The sequence below is a fragment of the Ctenopharyngodon idella genome, chromosome 20, assembly GCF_019924925.1.
Source record: "Ctenopharyngodon idella isolate HZGC_01 chromosome 20, HZGC01, whole genome shotgun sequence".
NCBI lineage: Eukaryota > Metazoa > Chordata > Actinopteri > Cypriniformes > Xenocyprididae > Ctenopharyngodon > Ctenopharyngodon idella.
Genome location: NC_067239.1, coordinates 4,231,573 through 4,253,870, shown reverse-complemented (window position 1 = coordinate 4,253,870; position 22,298 = coordinate 4,231,573). Strand labels below are relative to the sequence as shown.

The 22,298-nt window shown below is 36.3% G+C and overlaps 1 protein-coding gene across 1 annotated transcript in view; it reads left to right on the top strand.

Moving 5' to 3' along the window:
- dab1a (DAB adaptor protein 1a) overlaps positions 1 to 22,298 on the top strand; it is a 262,859-nt gene that overhangs the window by 186,334 nt on the left and 54,227 nt on the right. Inside the window, 1 exon segment of the mRNA XM_051875803.1 lies at positions 835 to 933. Within this exon segment, the coding sequence (XP_051731763.1) occupies positions 835 to 933 (99 nt within the window).

Genomic DNA, 22,298 nt, shown 5'->3' with positions numbered 1-22,298 from the left:
GTAAAAATGGACAGTCAGCGTTTCAGACTTTGGCTGATAGCTTATTCAATAGCCTTAAATCTTCAAGAGAAGATGGTTTCTCTATATTCTTCTCTCTCATATTCTCTCTGTTCTTTCTCTCATAAATAAATTGGCTGCATTTATACTGTCAAACGATTCAGATTTTTTCCTCTGATGTCTGGCATTTTTTAAATTCGATTTGAACCACTTGGTTTTAATGGTTTTTGCTGGCATGTGAGGGATACTGGCAAAATATATTAATGATATTATATGTTTTTAACTAGTTCCTCATCTGCATGTAGAATGACATAGTGTGTTAATCTACAGTAAAACACAGTGTTGACCAATTATTTGTGCAAACCACTGGACAGTGACAAGTGGATTCAATTATTTGCTGGAAGCGCAGGCCAGTTTTGTCCACGGTTCGACTGGGTAGTGCAGTTCTATTCACACTTCACACCAGTATAATTTGCTATTTCGTTGCTCTTTGTTCTCAGAACAATGGTTTAATGAGGATACATGGTTTGATGTCTAGTTTTGAATGACCATCAGTACAGAAAGATGTTTTTTTTTTTTTTGTCAGCATAATAGTGTAGATATGGCATTCATCAGCATAGACCCTGATGTCTTCAATCACTCCACACCAGCACATATCAGAACCTCCAAGCCAGAACTGGTTTAAAACATGGAGAAAATGAATCAATTTCTTTACATAACAGCTAATGCTCCCCAAGGATTGCAGCAAGTAGCGAAAGCTGCCGTTCCCTGCTCTGTTTCTGTTTTATCTTCATTTCGTCTTTTCTCATGTTTCTGTTTTCATCTTCTTGTCTGCAGGGAATCGCAGCCTCTGCACGGTCTAAAGGAGAACACAAACAGAAAGTTTTTCTCACTGTGTCCTTTGGAGGGATCAAGATCTTCGATGAGAAGTCGGGGGTGAGTCGGGGGAGTGGTTGAGAGTTGGGGGCAGTGGGAATTGTGTCCTGTCACTACCCATGATGCTTTGAAGCAAGTGTCTGAGCCATAAATACAAATCCATAGATGCCTAACCTGGTTTCTGTTTGTTTCATCTACAAAAACGACATTTTGTGTTTTTCATTACTTTGGAGATGTGTTGAAGCTAATGTCTAGTTGACATCTGTTTTCTTTTGCTCTCATCACTGCGTTGACGAATGACAGGAAAGTGCTATAAAGTAGGCTAGTCAGCATCAGTAAAAACTTCTGTACTTAATTGCATCAACAAACACAAGATGTGCCAGGGCGTTCAATTCAAATACAAATGATTCTTTAGAAACGGTTCTTTTACATGAGCTTAGCTTGTGACTTAGTCATTTGAATCAGACTAAAGGCCCGTTCACACCAAGAATGATGACATTAAAGATATAATCTATAACAATATCTATATTAGCGTTCACAATGCATAACTGACTAAACTGTGAGTCATTTCTTGGTTATGTCTCTTTTGGAATTAACTCTTTCCCCGCCATTGACGGAATTTTCCATAATTAAAGCCCAAAGTATACTTTGTTTTATTACGCGTACACTAGTGTACATGCACAGTCGAACGCACAGCCTTGTAAAGTGTACTTCATTTGACTTGTATGCATAAACAGGAGTTTGACGCATGCACAGTTTTGAGCAATCTCTCGCCATGAGTTACAACCCATGTAAACATCTTTATATTCTTTCATGCTAGAGTTGTACAAATGAGGGTACTTTCTAACCTCTTAGCACAATCTCTCATCTGTTTTGGGCTTCATTGTCACTGTAGCTTGCATGTGTTCCGGTCTGTTCTGTTTATGCAGTTTTTCTTCTTTTCCTTGTGAATTGACGCCCCCAGGGCACGGTTGCCACCTTGTGGATAAACCTGCACGCACATACTCTTCTGATGATGAAATTCGCGTCACGCACACTGTACGCTGACACTCACGTACGTGTAAAATAAAGCAATAAGCCCCAAGAGGGGGTTATTGGGGGATTTTAGGCACCACGTCATGCATAACAACGCCCCTTAGCTGTTATAAATTCACTGTAAACCACGGCTTCATGGGGCTTATTGCTTTTATAAAACGGTTACCACACAATACAAATATTAAAGCCAAAAATTATGTATCAGTGCAACTTTCATGACGTAAAATCATGAAAAATCATTAAAACCCTTACATCCGCTGGAAAAAAATAGTCCCTGACCGTGAACAGCAACAGAAGTTACATTTATTACGCCATTAGATGGCGGCATGGAGACTTGTGAACATGGAACAAGACACAAATGACAAATGCTTTGACTAGCGCTGTCAGTGTTAGCAGGGCACAGGAAACCCATTAAATGTTAAAAGGACAAGATCGCAGCGGACATTCAAACGGATATTTTATTATGAACATAGGACTGACCTGAAGAAAAATGCTAAATCTGAATGCAGGAAAGTTCACTCGATATTTCTCCCACAATATTCTTCTACATAATGCAGTAAGCTTTAATGAACAAAATTGAGAACAAACATATGTTTATGTTACTAAGAGTGGTTGCTAATACACTCAGTGGTGCAGCAATACATGTAATGCGGTCAGCTGTATGTTTTCGGGATTTTTGCAACAGCTTTAAACGCGGCTCAACCAATCAGAATCAAGGGGCCGGAACTATCCGTTTTAGAAAGTAAACTTTGGGCTTTATGAGCCAATGCTTCCCCGCCATTGACGGAATTTTCGGGCTTTTCGTGTTTTCACAGTTAAATGGTAGGGGGCGCTATTACACAACTTCTGAAAGAGTACAGAATCTCCGTCTGGATCAAAACACATGCAAAAAAGGAGCAGAAACAAGCAATAAACGCATTGCTTATGCACGGTGTAGTCTTCGGGAAAAGCTATTTGTTCAAAATGTTGCTTTTTTATTAAACTTACTCACATATAACAAAATATTCTCAGGGCCATGAAATTTTGTGAAAATTATCAAAAATGCTGGCAGTGGGGAAAGAGTTAACTGGATCTCTCAATGATATATTTTAGGTTTGTGAGACTTATAAGTCTCTTGTATTCTGATAATAAATATATATATATATATATATATATATATATAAAATTACAAAAATAGTATTGATTATTGTTTATTGTAAGAGGTACAATTATAAGGTTGAACCAGCTTTTGTTCGGGAGTTAACAAGTGTATTGCTTTTTAAACTGGCTGAAATATTCTTTCAAAACAGGACATGTTTTTTTATGGCAAAAATACATTCAGGATTACTAGAGTGACAGCATTAATCTGAAATATTATAATTGATACCACAATAAACCAGTGTGTAAAAATCTTTTTGAAATAATTGCTCCGCAGCGTCTGTCTGTAACCAGCTGAAATGTGTACAGTCCTTCAAATTTCTGTTTGCGCAATAGTACCAATTATTTCACAGACATAACACAAAAAACAAAGCAGAATATACAATTTTGCTAGTGGACATCTAATTTATAGTCTAGTGCTCGTGGCTCTTCAAGAGGCCCTCATTTTCTAGGCCTCAAAAGTTTGGGTCGATGGGAAAGATGGTTTCTGTGTGCTAGTGTGCGGTTGCTCTAAGCAGGCTTGAGTCTGCTCTACGTCGGGTGGGGGTGAGGCGATCCTTTGGGAGAGGTAAGCTTGTGTTAATGATGCGTTTTAAAGAGAGGAGCGCTCTCCGGGGAAATCAGAGAAGCCTAATTGAACAGACTTCTTAGAATAGAACGACCGTAGCTTTACAAGACCCATCTGCAGGGCCCTACTCCATCTTGATGGAGAGTAAATGGCAATAACAGCCAGTGAATCACACCTGAGCTGGTTATAAACGGAGGAAATAATGCGTATTTATGAGGTATCAGACCGGATCACGTACACCTAAGTGCTGCTTCACAGGAGGAGAGTTTGAAAGAGGAGTTCACTTTGTGACAGTTATTGATTCACCTCTTTGTTTTTTTGTTGTGAAGTGCCATTAAGCCCTTTTGGTTTGAAACCAGTTTGGACATTATTTTTGAAAAGATGAGGCAAATTTCAAAGAGTGTTTTTGTCATTAGTCCCGCATTGATTTGCAATGTTTTTATTTACAGCATTTGACCGAGGTGTAAATAGCATAATTTATCAGTTTAATTCAGTTTTAATTATTTGTTTTTGATGATATTGTCATGTAAATGCTCTTTTTACATTTGCTTAACATCCTTATTAGGTGCACTCATTCTTTTTATTTTTTATTTTTTTGTTTTATACCACAAAATGAAAAGTATTTTCATCGTTTGTCATATCACTGTTGCTAGAAACATTGTTTTATTGTACGTAAGACACTTGGCACTCAATGAAAAGTTATACATAATGCTGCAGTATAAATTTCAATATCACTATTGATATTAGTTAGTGAAACAGTTTGTGATATCAGTTGAATCATTTAAAAATGTGCACTTTACACTAAAAAAGGTTTACATCTAAGTAAATTAGAAGTACTTTTAACATGTATGTTTAACAATGCATGGACTCAGATGAGTTAAAATCCAAGAAAAAGCTTTTTTATTTTACATAAAGTGGTTCGCCCCTTCATGGTGGCCATTTTGAGATCACATGACCAGCTGTGGCTTTGCAGTTTAGTTAGTACTTCCAGCATTTGTCATAGTGTTGCTAGAAATATTGATTTATTGATTTATTGATTTATTTATTCTACATAAATCAATATGTAGTACACAAATATGGCACATCAGTTTTGCGTAATGCTACATCTACACCATTAGGTGTCAGTATAAAGTTCAATATCACTGTTGTATCAGTTAGTCAGTCTAACAAAAAGGTGCCTTTATGATCTTAGCGATCTTATCCTACATAAAGTGAGTCGCCCTTTCATGGTGGCCACCATTTTGAGATCACATGACCAGCTGTGGCTTTGCAGTTTAGTTAGTACTTCTAGCATTTGTCAGTGTTGCTAGAAATATTGATTTATTCTACGTAAGACACATGGTATGTCAGTGAAAATTTTTGTGTAATTCTACATCCACGCCAGTAAGTGTCAGTATAAAGTTCAATATCACTGTTGTATCAATTAGTCAGTCTAACAAAAAGGTGCACTTTCCACTATTCCAAAATGTTTTACACCTAAAGAAATTAGAAGTACTTTTAACAAGTATGTTTAACATGACTTAGACATAATGTAGATGGAATAAAAGCCAAGAAAAAAAAAGAGGTTGGCTGTGTTCGAAATCGCCCCTATACCCTTATTCACTATTCCCTACATTAGTCCACTAATATAATCCACTTGAAGGAGTGAATGAAAACGAGTGAATTAATTCGGACACTGAGTGCGCCAAAAGGGCTGCCGCTTTTGCAGAGTTTGTGCTTGGTGTTTGAACCGTAGCAAACTGGCAGCTCCAGTAGTAGTGAAAAAAATTTACTCTGTCATGGAAACTAGCATGTATAAACCTTAATTAAACAATGTAATAATCAAATAAAAATAAATGTATACCTGTATGCTATTATGATGTACCCACATTGGACCAGCGGTGTGGAACGTGGATGGATGGATGATTCAGCTGCGGGTGCCATCTTCTGGTCAGACGCGGGAATTCATTCAACGTGCGACTCTCACAGTGAATTATGGGTATTCTCTAGCCGTTGAGAGTACATCGGTTGTACACTCGTTACTGCAGTGCATTGTGGGATTTAATGAGTGCACTCGATAACGTCCACTATGATTTTGGACACCACTACAATTGGCTGTCCCCTCAAATAGTGCCCTATGTAAAGGGTATAGGGGGCGATTTTGGACACAGCCGTTGTTTTATATAAGGTGGGGTGTCCCTTCGTAGTGGCAGCCATGTTGTGATCACATGACCAGATACCCTATAGTCGTGTCCCAAATGACACACTATACACTATGCACTTATACACTATGCATTATGTACTCAGCTGTGTAGTGTATGAACTTTATAAGGTTATTTTGCCATTCAACATTGGAGTCTGATAGCCCTTTCTCCTCTGCTACGTAATTAAAGCTGCGACAGTTGAGTGCATGAAGTGTCCAGCGTTCCTCTCTTAGTTTTTTCGGTTAAATAACTGCATCATCCGGGTATTTAAAGTGCACTTTTTCTTTTTGGAATTTTCAGTGAACACACTAGCACTATGTATACTATAAAATGGCATAGAACAGTGCATAAGTACACAAACTGGGACGCACCTTTTGTCTTTGGAGTTATATCAAGTTAGTACACAAACACAAACTGCAGATTAACTTATCTCAAACTCTTAAGGTTGGTTTGTCTCACACCAGTCAACTGCGATAACATTGCATGAACTGGTGGGGGCAGCAGAGAGGCCAATATTGTCATATTATTATAGAAGACAAATAAGAGCCAACAAAATACAACTGATCTAAAGAAACCTAAGAGTCAAACAAAAAAAAAAATAGTTCTAAGATCCGTAACCAATTTTTCAGAGCTAAATTATGTTTCAGCTGAAAATATAGATGCAAATACATGTTGATGGTATTTGATAGAGAACAGCCAGTGTGGCTGATGAATCTTTGTTCAGGGTTCGGTGTTGCACCGATGAGGGCCGGTGATAAATGAGAGGTTACTATGTGAGCACAGTGTGCTCTGTTGTCATGGCGCCAGGAGGTGACCTACATGACAAGGTTTTAATCTGTCATTGATGCGTGTGATCTATTAGCACCATGACCTTTTGCTCTCGTTTGTGAGTGTGTATGTGTCTGAGTGTGTATGTGTTTAAGTGTCACACTACAGTTGCATCATTACACAACATTTATCAAGTTGTACTGCTGTTGGTTTAGCTCTGAAACTAGTGCAGCAATAGTGTTTTAATCAGATGTCAATTGTGAAATTTATATTTTTATACCGGACATAGTTTAAAGGGGTAGTTCACCAAAAAATGAATCATTTACTCACCCTCAAGTCGTTCCAAACCTGTATGAATTTCTTTCTTCTGCTGAACACAAAAGAATATGGGTAACCAAACAGTTGACGGGCCCCATTGACTTCTCCATATTATTATTTTCCCATACTATGGAAGTCAGTGGCTACCGTCAACTCTTTGGTTAACGACATTCTTCAAAATATCTTCTTTTGTAGCAGAAGAAATAAATTCATACAGGTTTGGAACAACTTGAGGGTGAGAAAATGATAACAGAATTTTCATTTTTGAGTGAACTATCCCTTTAAATCTGTGAGGGTCACACTATCATTCTTACTTTTTACTTTGGCGAGTGTTTAATTTGGACCCTGAGACTGAGCCAAAGCAATGAGCCGGACTGATGCTCTGTCCTCTCTATTACTGGGTCTTATAGTGTTTGCAGTGTACACGCAGGGTTTAGAGATGTTATTGAGTAATAGAGGGTAGTGTGTGTGTGAGAGAGAGTTGCAGTCTGGGTTGTTGATCACATTGATGGTTTATAAGGTAAGATGACTGGACCATGTCATAGTGGCTGTGCTGGAAGTCATTTGATTTTAGATGTGCTGTCTGCTGCTTCAGACAAAGCTATACTTCATATATGCACCTCTTTTTTTTATTGCTCTCTTCATTTCATTCAACTTATAAATGACATAAGTCCCCCCACATGTCTTCTCTTGTTCTGTCATTCTGAATTTTCAGCATTGTGTGAATAAAAGTCTGGATGCCCTGATAAATTCTGTATTTGGCATCTGAGCAGTTTAAATAGTTGAGCTAATCACTAAATAAAATAAAAAATAATGGATTGTCGATGTGGTGTGTGAAGGACTTCAAAAATATGCTTTTTTTGTATATCTTTATTCAATTCACATTTATTTGTATAGCGCTTTTCACAATACATATTGTTTCAAAGCAGCTTTACAGAAAATGCATGTCAACATTACAATTTAGAGTAATCTGTTATCAGAGGTGACCATGTCTAAGTAATGTATTTCAGTAATCACATTATGTTAGCTAACTGAGTATTAATTTTAAGCAGAAACAATGATCTCATTGAAGTAGTTATTTACATGTTGTGAACATAATGAGTTACTGTCATAACTTGCTTTCATGACAATTTTTTTAAACATATATGAAATAGTTAAGACATTACTAACCTGGTAAAGTAAATATAATGAATATATAAGCTAATATAGTGCATATATTTAGTGAAATGATCCCTCTAGAGTTCATTTCTCTAGTGAACTAACATGGTGTGGACACTAAATGACTTGCCTGAGGTAAATGTAATGCTACGTGAGATATTATTCTCAAGCTGTTTTATTGATGTCGTTACACGGTTGAAACTGCAAAACTGTTTTTCTGCACCTTTTTTTTTTTTTTTTCTGTTATGGTGGTTAGCAAACAGCATTGGTGGTTAGCTTCTGGATTGAAGAGTGTGGATTGCGTGTGACTGACCGTATTCGTCGTCTGACTATATGCACTGAATATGAATACATGTACCCATATTAGACTTTTGGACCCCACTGTTTTTTCTTTTTCTACTTTTTGTCTTTTTTTTATATTTTTGTCTCATCACTGTTCATCTAAATTATTTTATTTGTTCATCTTCAGCATGTGCAAAGTAGATAAATAGATTTGGTGCACCTTAGAAACTGAGTACTAGAATTGTATTTTATGACGAGAGAACAAAATAAGGAAGAGACAAAAGGATGAGCGAGGCAGTGCAAGAAAAATTAAGATGGTCAAAGAAAGAGAGACAGAAAGCACTGGACAGTCTCTTTAGCATTCAACAGCCTTCCTCACTGTCCTGTTTGTGTAGTTGTTCCAGCTTCATCTGCCTGTCCTCCCCTCCCTCCCTCTCTCTTTTCCTCCTTGGCATTGGCTCTCCCCTCCAGGCCCTCCTCTGATGAAGAGGAGCTGCTTCCTGATTTCATTATGGTGACTCAGTGGACAACCGTGTGTGGCACTGTGACTCGGCTAATCGTATTGTTGTCCTGCTGTCTGAAGGCCTGCCAAGACCAGCCACTCGTATTATTAACTCTCCCACAAAGAGGGAGCTCAGATCGGAAGCAGAAAACAGGGAGGCCTCCAGCCCACAGCCACCTCCAGCTCCTCCTCAGTTAGGACTGCAGGCCTTTACACCAGCAAAGCCTTTAATACCTAAAGAAAGCTATTAGTTATTATTCTCGTTCATCTTAGTGGCAGTTGCTCGGATCGGTTTCAAAACCAAGTGCAATGATTTTCAGCCACCTTCTGAGGAAGTGTCCTGACTGAAATGAAATCAAGTGAATGATTTGGTATGCTCTACTTAGCAGGCAACACCATACATCATAGCGCTCATCACGTATTGTGTATGACATTTCATATTTCATTTGATTGGCTGCATCCAAATATGCATGCTAGTAAATAGTAGGCAAAAATCAGTAGCCTATGTGAAAAGAGTAGTACGTCAGAATTCACAGTATTCTGTAAGCAAAACATACCCGGATGACTTACTATTTCCGGTGAGATTCTGAAGTATACATGTAAAGTATATATCCTTTGGACACTTTACTATCTCATGAGGCCACGGAAGAGGATTTGTGAATGGCAGTGAACTGACACTGTTTGTCACATGACAATAACAACGTAACAAATGTAGTACATCCAGATTTCATTCATACTAGACATATCCATACTATATAGAACATACTTTTTAACGATTACAAAGTAATTAACAACTCAAACTGTGTCCCAATTTAGAGGCTGCATTCTTTGAAGGAAATGGACTACTAATGCCACACCTTCTACGTCCGCGAAGGTCAAACCAAGCGTTGTGAATTGGGACGGTCTAGCCTATGGAGGATTGCTCTTGTCGCCTAGCAACTGTGACAGCTGCCGTTGACGAGTGGCAGTAATGTTTGTACTGGATTTTTTAAAAGTTATACTTAATTGTCTGAAAACAAATCAGGATTCATGTCCTGTCTAAATATGTTCACCTTGGTCCATTTATGTACATAATAAAAAGTATAAACTGTCTATAAATTAAAAAAAAAAATGTTTGTACATTTGTATTGTTTGATATTTGAGTAAGTTGAAACCCAATACTTACATTTAAAAGTGTAATTTAGCATTTTCTCTTAAAAAAAATCCAGTCATCACTGACACGCAGTGACTCTTGGGATAGTCTGGGCCACGAGGGATCCACTTGTTTTATCTTTCGTGGTCCAGGAAATGAAGGAATCATTTCGAGGCTGCATCTGAAGAAGCCTTCGAAATGGGACATCCTTCATCGTGCTGTTGTGGCGCATTCGGCTTTTGAAGGAATTGGGACGCAGCTTCAGAGAGTGTGATTTTTGAATGCAGCCAAATTGAGTTTGCTGTTAGCATGCTGCTAAGCTAATCATGTGATACTTAAAGTATAAAAATACATAGTGTACACAAATATTAGACAATATAATGCATTTTAATTTGATTGTTAACTATTGCTAACTACTTTAGCTATTGTAAGTAGGTTATATTTTCAACCTTTTTCTAACTTTATCCACTTTTTTTGGATAGAATTTTTCAGTGAGCATGTCGCAATGCTTTGTGAGATTACCTTCTTTACGAATGGATCATGTAATGCTGTCTTAGAAATTGCAGAAAGGATGTGTTTTCTACACATCTGATACCTGCTGTATGTTCTTTTACCCCCACAAAGCATATGGTTTGTGAATCCACAGAAAAGTCATTTTTCAGAATGACTCCAGCCTCTCGTATCTAATGTGCCTAAGATATCAAATTTGGTTTCCAGATTCAGTCTCCATATAGTGTTTCTTAAGTCACAAATAGCATGCAGGGAGAGTCATCTTTGATTCTGAGCCGCTGATTTGCATAGAAATGAGATCTGACCCATCCAATAGAGTAGTCTAATGCATGCAAAAAGCAGATGTTGATGTAAATGACTATAACTGTTCCACTTACTCTAATATCATTAGACAGAATGTGTGAGCTAGTGTGTGTGTGTGTGGTAAAGAAGAGAAGGCACATGGAGTGAGGGCAAGTAAAATGAGCTAAGTGTTTCTTTATCAAAAATCACAATAATAATAAAGTAGGGCTGTGAATTGAATGCATTAATCTGGTGAAATTTAAAATAATAATAATAATAAAAAAATAATAAAATAAAATAAAATAAAACACAATTACCCAGTGCTCCCTGGCTGATATATAAATTCACTTAAGGTTAATAAATTACTTATATATATATTACATATAGTACCATAATATTGTACCATATTGATATAAAAATGCAAATGCAAATCGGGTTCATGAAGGAAGTTTAATCAAAACTAGTAATTGCATAAATTATGAAAAATGTTAAATTAAAATAATTTTAAAATAATAAGAATGTTAATGAAAATGTTTTGAGACAAAATGTTTTAAGACAAAATCCTTCCAAAGACATAGCAATACATGGTTAAATGACTCACTGACTGATAATTAAAATAATAATTATTGTGTTCATCGGGAGTTGATTAGATATGCAATGTTGCAATGTTGAGAAAACACTGGATTTTTTCTGTAAATCCAGTGATCAAATGACTAAATGTATAAGCGATATGCTTTTTTAGAAAGGAAAATGTAAAACATTAAAAAGAAGAATTGGGGAGAATCAATAATGATGATTTACTGCCATTGTGTGAATAATATGTAACCATGTAATCAATAAAGAGTAACTGTTGTCTGATTACTAGTATTTGAAAATGTAATGTAATCTAATTACAAGTACTTAATTTTTGGAATCTGATTAGGTAATCCAGATTACATGTAATCAGTTACTACCCAGCACTGGATATATATGGTTAATTTCATTAGTTAATTAGCATATAATGTAATTATTTTGGCATTAAACTATTTGTAATTTATATTAATTGATTAACAGATACCAACTTTTGATATTTTGGAAGATATATTCGACTAAGAGGAGTCCCAGAGCTCCTGCTGGTACAGTAGTGCAGGTTGGCACTAATGGCATGAGATAAAATTTTTCATTCGTATGGCATTTCAAGTCCATTTTGTGCTGTCAAGAGTTATTAGTCTCTGCACCTAGTGTCTCTCTCTCTCTTTTCCTGACCATATGCTGCGTTTTCCCAGAGGCGTCTATGGGCGGCTCATTTCTGAAGTTCCTTTCCAATCCCGCTCTCAGAGGAGTCATTTTGGCTGCCCACCCGCTAGCTTGTCCACCCTTGATCGAGTGTGTGTGGGTGTGTTTGTGCGATTGTATGTGTGTGTGTTGGCACCGGTGGCATTTTTGATTAAACTCAGTTCTCTCCTTACTAATTACCCCTCTCTCAGGCCCAGTTGCTATATAGTTGTGTAGTTTCTCTTGCTCTTTTTTCTTTAATCTAAGACCTGGAACACTCATCATTGCTATGGCAGCTGCTAATTAGTGGATACCTGGCGTCTTGGCAACAGCAGGTTGGGGGAAGGCGAGTCAGGGCTGGTTGATGGGAATAATGACACCGTGTCTCCTTGTCTAGCTCCCACACTGAGATGATTAAATATGGACACACAGTACACCACCAAGCATGTGTTTTAATATAAAGATCGGACTCCGACATGGTGACATGCAACATGTAGAATAACTTCATGTGAATCACACCGTTTTATGCTGTGGTTGAGCCAGGTGCGTTTATCTGTGAAAGGGAGGTCAAAAAAGAACTATTACTTTTAAAACAAGTCAATACTAAAATAATAACAATATAGTTTTATCTACAGTACTGGTCGTGCAAATTACCAGGGCTTGACATTAACACCCGCCAATTCACCAAATGCGGATGCGGTCACTCCTTCTTGCCACTTTGGCTTGTTGAATTTTATAAATTATATATACATTTTTTTTCAATTGAAGTCTTTTAAAAAGGCATTTGAATTAATAAACATGCAATGTAATAATAAAAGTGCGATAAAATAATAAAAGTGCAATGTGGTGTTAGAATTTTCGATACATATCGATACTGAAATATCTGAAACGCTTCCAGTACTCATTTTCCTCAGACTAGATACACAATACCAGCTCGCACTCTCATTTCTCTGAGAGCGACACACAAACCCTCCTCCCCTCACTCACTCGTTTCATTTGCTCCAGATGAATATTGTTGGTGTTACAGGGCTTGAATTTCAGCGTTGGATTGCGCATATTATGCATAAATTTACTAATTTCTGCAGATTTTGTGCTCACACCCAAAGTGCGCACATATAAAGCCACCTCTCAGTGTTAAATTGTTGTCTAAACAAAAATAAAGATCAAATACACACAAAATAATGTCAAAATCCCGGTCTTGCAAGTTTTGATGTAAACACAGTCAGTTATGTTTTAAATGAACACTGTAAGAAAAAAAAAATCCCCCTATTTACGGTAAAAAACCAGAAGCTGTGGTTGCCAGAACTTTACCGTAAAAAAATATGGTAGCAAAGTTTTAGGTTTTACAGGACAGTACTTAGTTTACTGTCTATTTTACAGTTCAAAACCATATAATTTAAAGAATTATATTGTAATAATTACGGTTCATAACTAAAAAAATTCCATTAAATTCACGGTATTTCATTAACTGATATACTGTTAATTTACAAACCTATTGAAGTACTAATATCTGTTTTGTACCTTTGTAATACACTGAAAACCACCAAACACAATGGTGATGAGAGTCACATGATGAATCAAAGTTCATCACAAGCAGCTTTTCCACAAGCTGAGAAGGACAATACTAATATATAGAAGGTGCACACAGTGTCATTCACACAAACACTGAACACCATCATGGTAACACATGAAATTTTAAAAATGCAATAAACATTGATTTAATAACATTAGATGTAACATAAAACCCTAATGTACGTAACTGATTAGAAAAAAACTAAGAAGAAACAGAATTATTTAAACGAAAATACATCAAATGTGAAGTGTCACCCAGGGAATTGTGGGAAAGTAAACTGTAAATTTAACTGTATTTTACCATAAAATTGTGTACCGTTAGATCTATTACAGTTATTCACCGTATGTAGTACAGAAACTTTCTGTAAACCAATGAACTGTTTTTCACCATAGAATTTTTACAATCTTTTACCGTTAAAATCACAGTCATTTTTTACAGTGAACATAAACAGTTGAGAAAGAAAACGCATGTGTAACAGTATAATGGATCCATGCGTCAGGTCTTAAAGTGACAGCAGCCTAATATACCTGCTGACAAATTAAGATGATATTAAAAATATCTACATGCAGTTTTCCCCCATGGTATTGATGTCATAATTGTGGCCAGTGAAAATACTGAATGGCTAGTAACTTTGGAAAACCACTAGCCACAGTGACTGGTGAGTAAAAATTTAATGTCAAGCCCTGCAAAGTACTAAGTCAGTTTGTACCCAACTATTAGCGTACCCAACATGCAGTATTTTCAGTGGTACTGTTATCGACTACTGATTTTCTTTTTTGCATCTTGAAAACTCAAATAAGCAAATATGTTTGTAGCTGCATAGAGAAACTACCTAAAGGTTTTTGGGCATGCTGTGAAAGTCCCACAACGCTGTTTTTCTGGCACATTAGCACTGCAAATAACCCAAACAGAATTTGCCCTAGCAAAAAATGTTTTATGGTGGTATAAGAGAGCATTCTTTAAATGTTATATGGCACTTTTTGTTTTACAAAATGCATCTCTATTTTCTCAAATCTATAAAGCACCATTCAGAGAGCAGTAATCCAGCATGTAATCTGATTACATAATCAGATTCCAAAAATTAATGACTTGTAATTAGATTATATTACATTTTAAAATACTCATAATCAGACTACAGTTACTCTTTATTGATTATTGTTTTATTGTAATTGTTTTTATTTTAAAATGATTTAAAAGTGTAATATTTAATTCACTTCAAGTTGTTGATAACAAAGAATTGAATTTTCTTTCTCTTTGTATTTTTATATCAATATGGTTCAAGATTATCCTATTCAAATCAATGTGATAAACGAGTTAGGTCAAAAGTATTCTAAAAGTAATCAAAAAGTAGTCAGATTACTTTACCTTAAATGTGTAATGTAATGAATGACATTTACTAACTATAATTTTGGTAATTTAGAATCAGTAACCGACTACAATTTGTAAATAGTCTACCCAGCACTGTCTGAGAGTTTAACTGAAATGATTTGAAGAAGTAAAAAGAATCACAAATACAGAATGTGAGATTATGGGACAAAAAAAGCTAGAGAGAGAGAACATGATAGCATGGTTGTGAATAGGGCAGGATGCATGAGATGAGAGTATTGAAAGGAGAAAGACAGAGAGAGATATGTGGAGGAAGGGTGATAAATCATGCTAAACTCATTAATGAGATAACGGTGGCTGAGAAATATGAAGGTTAAAGGGTTGAGGGCTCTGGATGTGCCGTAGACAGAGTTATTTCCTGCCACGGCCACTGCAGTCAGTCACGTACACACGCATGCATATATGCCTACATGTACGGCACAGCGGAAGTGTCAAAAGGACATTTTGTTGATCAGAATTGACAAGACTGATGCAGAATCGTTCCAGACCGAATTTATGATTTACTCTGTGTTCCTGAAGTTGAGGTCGGCTGCCTCTCAGCTCTTCAGACATTAATTCACCTTACTGTGACACACCAGAAATGGAGCTCTCTGTGATTTACAACAAAACACATTCACATATGCTTACAAATTCATCGGCATGTCATGCTCTCTGATGGTTCAGGTTCATATGGCCGTGTGTTGACTTTAGATGCTGTAAAGAATGTGTTCATGGCTGGTTTGATGGTACAGATCTGACTTTGATAGGTGACGATGCATTTTACTGTAGCAAAGCTCTGAGCTGCTTTTAATTTACACACAATTCAACTTACATTCAGTGACGTAACAGTGTTGGTTGGGCAGATTTGTGCTCTGTTCTATTGTGTTCATTGTTCTGTGCTCTGCTGAGCTTTAATCTTTCTGGATTTTTCACATTTGCCATGTTTAAGACTATTTTTCCAACTTACATGGGCAGTTTTGTCCCTGTGGACTTTTAGAAAAATTTGGCATCAGAGTAGTTTTCGGTGAACAATTCTTAACCATCTGTGGTGAAAATAAAGTCTCTCTCATTTTGATTATAAAAGATGAGTTATAAGGGATAAAATTAAGACATTTTCAGCATCATTACTCCAGTCTTCAGTGTCACATGATCCTTCAGAAATCATTCTAATATGATGATTTGCTGCTCAAGACGCATTTCTTAATACTATCAATGTTGAAAACCGGTGTGCTGCTTATTTATTTTATTTATTTATTTTTTTTGTGGACAAACTTGATACTTTTTTCAGCATACTTTGATCAATAGAAAGTTCAAAAGAACAGAATTTATTTGATTTATTTAAAATCATTCTCTGATAGAAATGACAGAGATGACATTTTTGGAACACAATTTTGTTGAGGCTAATTACACCGCTAACATTTTATGTATTATAATACACACAATTAAATAATATGTTCATATTTTACATATCCAAATAATTTTCGGCCAATATCTAAGCTACAATTTTTATGTAAAATATTAGAAAAAAAGTTTTTAGTCTGGTTTTAGATCAGGTCATAGCACAAAGTCCGCTCTCCTTAGGGTAGCTAATGACCTTTTAGTAAAGACTAACTGTGGTAGCAGTATTGCCTTAGTTTTGCTGTATCTTAGCTCAGCATTTGATTTGATTGATAATTTCATTTTACTTGAACATCTAAGACTGCATGTGGGCATCCAAGGAACTGCTCTAACCTCTTATCTTCAAAATAATTGGAAACTTTTCCTCATCAATAGCTTCCATCACATGTGGGGTCCCTCAAGGTTCCATTTTGGGACCAATGTTATTTTCATTGTGTATGAAACTTTTATGCTGATAACACCCAGATGTACCTGCCCATAAAGTCTGGAGATGATACATCCATTAAATCACTCCTTGAGTGTCTAAAAAATGTTGGATGAATAATAACTTTCTCGAGGTAAATGTGAAAAAAAAAAAAAAAAAATTATATTTGGCCCTTGTAGCTGTGCAAATAATATAGCAACAAATCTAGGTCCTCTGTCATCCTGAACACATATGTTAAGAATCTAGGTTTAATCTTTGAAACAAAGTTAAAGTTTGACAGACAAATCAATTCAGTTGTGAAGAATACTTTCAATTGAGAAATATCGCTAAACTCCAATCTGTCTTATCTTTCAGTGATCTGGAGAAAGTAGTTCATGCTTTTATTACTTTAGGTCTTGATTACTGCAATGCTTTGTACCTGAGTGTAAGTCAGTCTTCACTGTCACGTCTTCAGAGAGTTCAAAATGCGGCAGCAAGGTTGCTGACAAACACAAGAAAGAGGGATCATATATCCCCATTCTGGCCTCTTTACACTGGCTACCAGTTCATTTTAGAATAAAGTACAAGGTACTTTTGTATACTTTCAAAGCTCTGCATGAACTGGCACCAAAATATGTTTCTGAACTTATGAGTTGTGTTTTATCTAATCCCTTTTAAATTGTGTTTTTTAAGGTGCTTTATAAATAAATTTTGATTTGATTTGAAAGGGAAGCAAATTAACAGTAAAGGCTCGAGAATTGGCGTCCATTATGAAAACTGTTACATCACAGGAAGGCAGGTTATATGGCAAAGATGCTTATAGGTACTCCTGAATAGACAAATCTAAGCAGAACTTCATTTAGCGATTATCATTCTTTTCTTCATGGCATATTCTATCATTTCTGTCTCTGAACAATTACCTTCACATGTCACCCTTTGAAAGAGACCTTGGGAGGTTGGTTATTCAATCTGTAATTCCTCTTCTCTGACTTATCTGTCTGTTTTCACCTCTAAACAAGTAAAGGAGACAGAAAAATGTGTTTTTCCTCCTCCTTCCCTCCTCTCGCTTATGATAAATGGATGACGAGTCGCTTTTCTCCGGTTCGACTTTTTGGACAGGCTTCAAGGCAACAGATGTGAGTTTGTGTTTGGAGAATGAAATATTGAACCATTAGAGCGACGCTACATGCCCGATCCAACCGCTGTCACTTTGTATGTGTGCTCAGTTTCTTTCTCTCTCTCTCTCTCTCTCTCTCTCTCTCTCTCTCTGTACTTTATTGTTTTTTTGTTCACACTTACACATTAGGACTTTAGGACAGAATCAGCTTGGTATGAATCTAACATTTTCATACTTCCTACGTTTAACTCTTCACAACATCTGCCAGTGGCTGGTGATTTGAGAAAATGTAATAGGCATAAATATTTCTTACTTGCCAATGAATTAATTTAAATAACTTTTATTAATGGATGGATGGATGGAAGGATTGGTAGGTGGATGGATGGATGGATGGATGGATGGATGGATGGATGGATGGATAGGTAGGTGGGTGGATGGGTGTATGGATGGATGGGTGGATGGGTGTATGGATGTATGTATGGATGGATGGATTGGTAGTTGGGTGGATGTGGGTGGATGGATGGATTGATGGATTGATTGATTGATTGATTGATTGATTGATTGATTGGGTTGGTAAGATTTTTTTTAAAATAAATTAATTATTTTAATTCAGCAACAACACAATATAACACAATTATTATGAGCACCAAATCAGCATATTAGAATGATTTCTAAGGATCATGTGACACTGAAGGCTGGAGTAATGATGCTAAAAATTTAGCTTTACCATCACATGAATGAATTACATTCTGAAATTCAGTATATTCAAATAGAAAGCAGTTATTTTAAATTGCAATACAATATAGATGTATTAGAAGACACATATATATGAGACTTCTTTTTTCATTTCTTTCATAATATTTTCTGGAGGTCAGGGACTATCCGGTGTCATAGAGCAGCACAAAACACCCAGAAAAACATTCGAAAGGCTGCATTTTGTTCTGATGTGTGCTTAGATGTGGATCTGAAGTGTCGCGTCAGTTTGAAGTGATGTCATTAAGAGGCTCTTATCATCCTCAAACAGAGTCTGTTCCTCACGGCAGAGGATTGTTACAGTTTCACTGGCTGGCCTCCCTCTGGGCAGGATGGTGTATCGATAGTCCCGCCTGTTAACACCTGCACACACACACTAACGAACAGTCATGATCTTCTGCGCTCAGGGAGAAGATACTATTGAACAGAAAGGGCCTCCATTTGAGGAGCAAGACCAAGTAGATAAAGTCATTCGCTGTATAGCGTGTCAAACAAGACCGGGAGAGGAAATTGAAAGAATTGTTCTGTAAGGCAGACTCATTTGCAAAACCCAGATAGTCCTTGTATAATCCTCCCTCGCTGGATGGAAAACAATGGGCAGCACCAAGCTCTGAAGGGATTCTGGGCCTGCTGTCCCTCATCTGCACTGATTTAGGAAAAATGTGTCCTGTTTTGGGACAATTTGTCCTCTTTTTCCCTTGTCTTTCCGTCTCTGAGCTCAGTCGGTGTAAGCTAACGGCAAAGCTTACACGTAGCCGGCTCCAAAACGATATGAAATAAGGGCTAAAACGTGCACTTTATCTCTAACTATTGGCCCGTAGCTACACAAGGACCTAATGAAGCCGCGGCTAATGTGCGTACGCGTGTGCACGCGAGTGTGTACGGGAGTCAAGCGGCTGGTTAATTAGCTGTGAATGTGTGGTTTTGAAGAGCTTAGCGTCGGACTCTAGATCCTCATTATCTCTGTAACACCAGCATTCCCCTTCCGCTGTCTCCCCTCTCCTCAAACCAGTGTTATACAGCAGCACCCAGAGATAAGCAAACACACACACACACACTCACACATCACCAGTGTTGGACACGTCCCCAGTCGCTAAAACCTCATTATGAGCTCTGTTTGTGTATTGTCATTAAGTTGTATGTGTTTGCCCTCAGGGAGCGATTAAACAGGGCAGGGCTTTTGTTTAGGCCTCTGTATTTATAATTCTTTGACAGCTGTGAATAACCTGAACCCTGTGCTTTTGAATCATATTGGTCATGGGATTGGTCTGTTCCAAAAACAACATAGGTAGCATCCTAAGTGAGATGGAACCTCATAAGTTAGCAATTTGAAATGTTCTATAGAGTGTATGTATACATATGCTCTTATGCTCTTAGTGTGAAGACTTGACATATGACTATATGCACAGTTACTTGCTGGTTGTCGTTAAGCCAGCTTGGTCATTTACGGTGACTTGTTAATGCTGTATTTTCATTTTAATGCAGTTATCATATATATAGTGTATATATATATATATATATATATATATATATATTTACTGATTGCAATAAAGATTCGAAGCTACTGCGAACATTGGAATAAGAAACATGCACTGTAAAAAGTAATACGCTATATCTACTCCATAAAATTTTGGCAACAGATTACAAGCAATATTATTAATTAAATTCAACAAATAGAATTGAGTTAGAATTAATCAAATTAATTCCTTAAAGGTCAACCATTTAAAACAAGTAAAATTTAAGTAAAATTTAAACAAAAATATCTGAATAACAGACAGACGTCAAAGATGAATTAAGAACTCTTTATTTTTTATTTGCCAACATTGAAGACACCTGATGATAACAAGCAGAATCACTGAAGGAACGAGAAACACAAGAATTAACGGAGGTTTAGATGTTGATGTTGATTTTATTGAAAATGTTTCATCACCCTTATTGTGATCAGTGTTTCATTTAGTTGGGCAGTTTGACTCTTTTATGTCAGTTTGTGGTTTTTGTAATGTTGTTTGCTAATTTTACACATTTTTTAAATAGTTGATTTTTAAGGAATTAATTTGATTAGTTCTAACTCAATTCTTATATGTTGAATTTGATAATAATATTGTGTGTAATCTGTTGCTACAATTTTATTGAGTAGATAGAGCGTATTACTTTTTACAGTGAATTAAAAACGTACATGCAACATTTTTCCATCACTTCAAATGTTATTTTTAATGTGATGACCAAAATCATTATTTGCTCATCTTTCTGAGATTGTCCCCAATTGTAAAACTGAACATTTCAAGATGTAGGAAATCCAACATTTGATAGAAAACACTTTTATTTTAAAATAAAAAGACATTAATTACCACTATAACCAGCAGATGGTGGCAGAGGAGCACTTAAATGCGCATATATTAGCCATTTCCTGTAATAGTTTCACTCAGTTTCGCTTTTGAATAAATATTAAATATTATAAAATCACTAGGTTTAAAAGTACATTTTGTCAAGGTGAAGTATGAAGTACTCACAAAATCTCATGAAAAACAATAACGTTTCTTGTGAATGAATTACACAAAGTGAGCACTGCGCTCTTCCTTTATAATCACAGAAGCTGTCAGTCAGTGCAGAGCAAACTCACTGATTTCCGCACACTTGTGAAAACTCGCATTTTATTCAATGAATCTAACTAAAGTACACAATAAATCTTTAATTTACAGTGTGTTGACGCTTTTTTCCACACTAAATTCTGAAAACTGGTGGTTGAATTGAATTTTGCCGAGGAGGAACACTGAGGGACACATCTTTTTATGTCGTCTTACATTAGAATAAATAAAGTAATGCTAGGCCTGACTATTTAAGTGGCTATGTTTTGATTATAAACTAAGTGTTACACTAGATGCTGTAAAGCTACCTCAGGACATTGAAGATACTGACACACCAACAAGTGACATTTGTCATCCAAAATGTCTTTCTTTCTTCATTCGAAAAGAAATTATGTTTTGTGAGGAAACATTCCAGGATTTTTCTCCATATAGTGGACTTCAACGGCTACTAAGGGGTTGAAGGTCCAAAATGCAGTTTCAATGCAGCTTCAAAGGGTTCTACACAATCCCAGATGAGGAATAAGGGTCTTATCTAGCAAAACGATCAGTCATTTTCTAAAAAAAATAAAAATTTATATACTTTTTAACCACAAATATTTGTCTTGCACTGCTCTGCGATGCGCCGCACATTACGTAATGACGTTGGAAAGGTCACACGGTAGGTGGAAGTACTGCAGAACTCCATCTCATTTTCTCCTCCAACTTCAAAATTGTTTTCCTCAAAAACTGTAATTTCTTTTCGATTGAAGAAAGAAAGACATAAACATCTTGGATGTCATGAGGTTGAGTAAACTATCAGGAAATTTTAATTCTGAAGTGAACTATTCCTTTAAGAATGTTCTGTGCATATGGTCAATTAATTACAATAAATGGCTTTAGCATGTTGCTAAGCTAACAGTGTGATACTCAGTTAAACATTAAAATACTTAGCTCATACAAATATTGGGTAAAATGGTTATATGTTTTTAAATAAACTGAACTATTTTTGTTGATGCTTGTCCATATTGAATGAAAGCTGTAATTTTTTAATATATATAAAAATGTTACACATTTTTAGTTTGATTCTCCCCCAAAAGTGTAAACACTGTGAATCTGTGTTGCT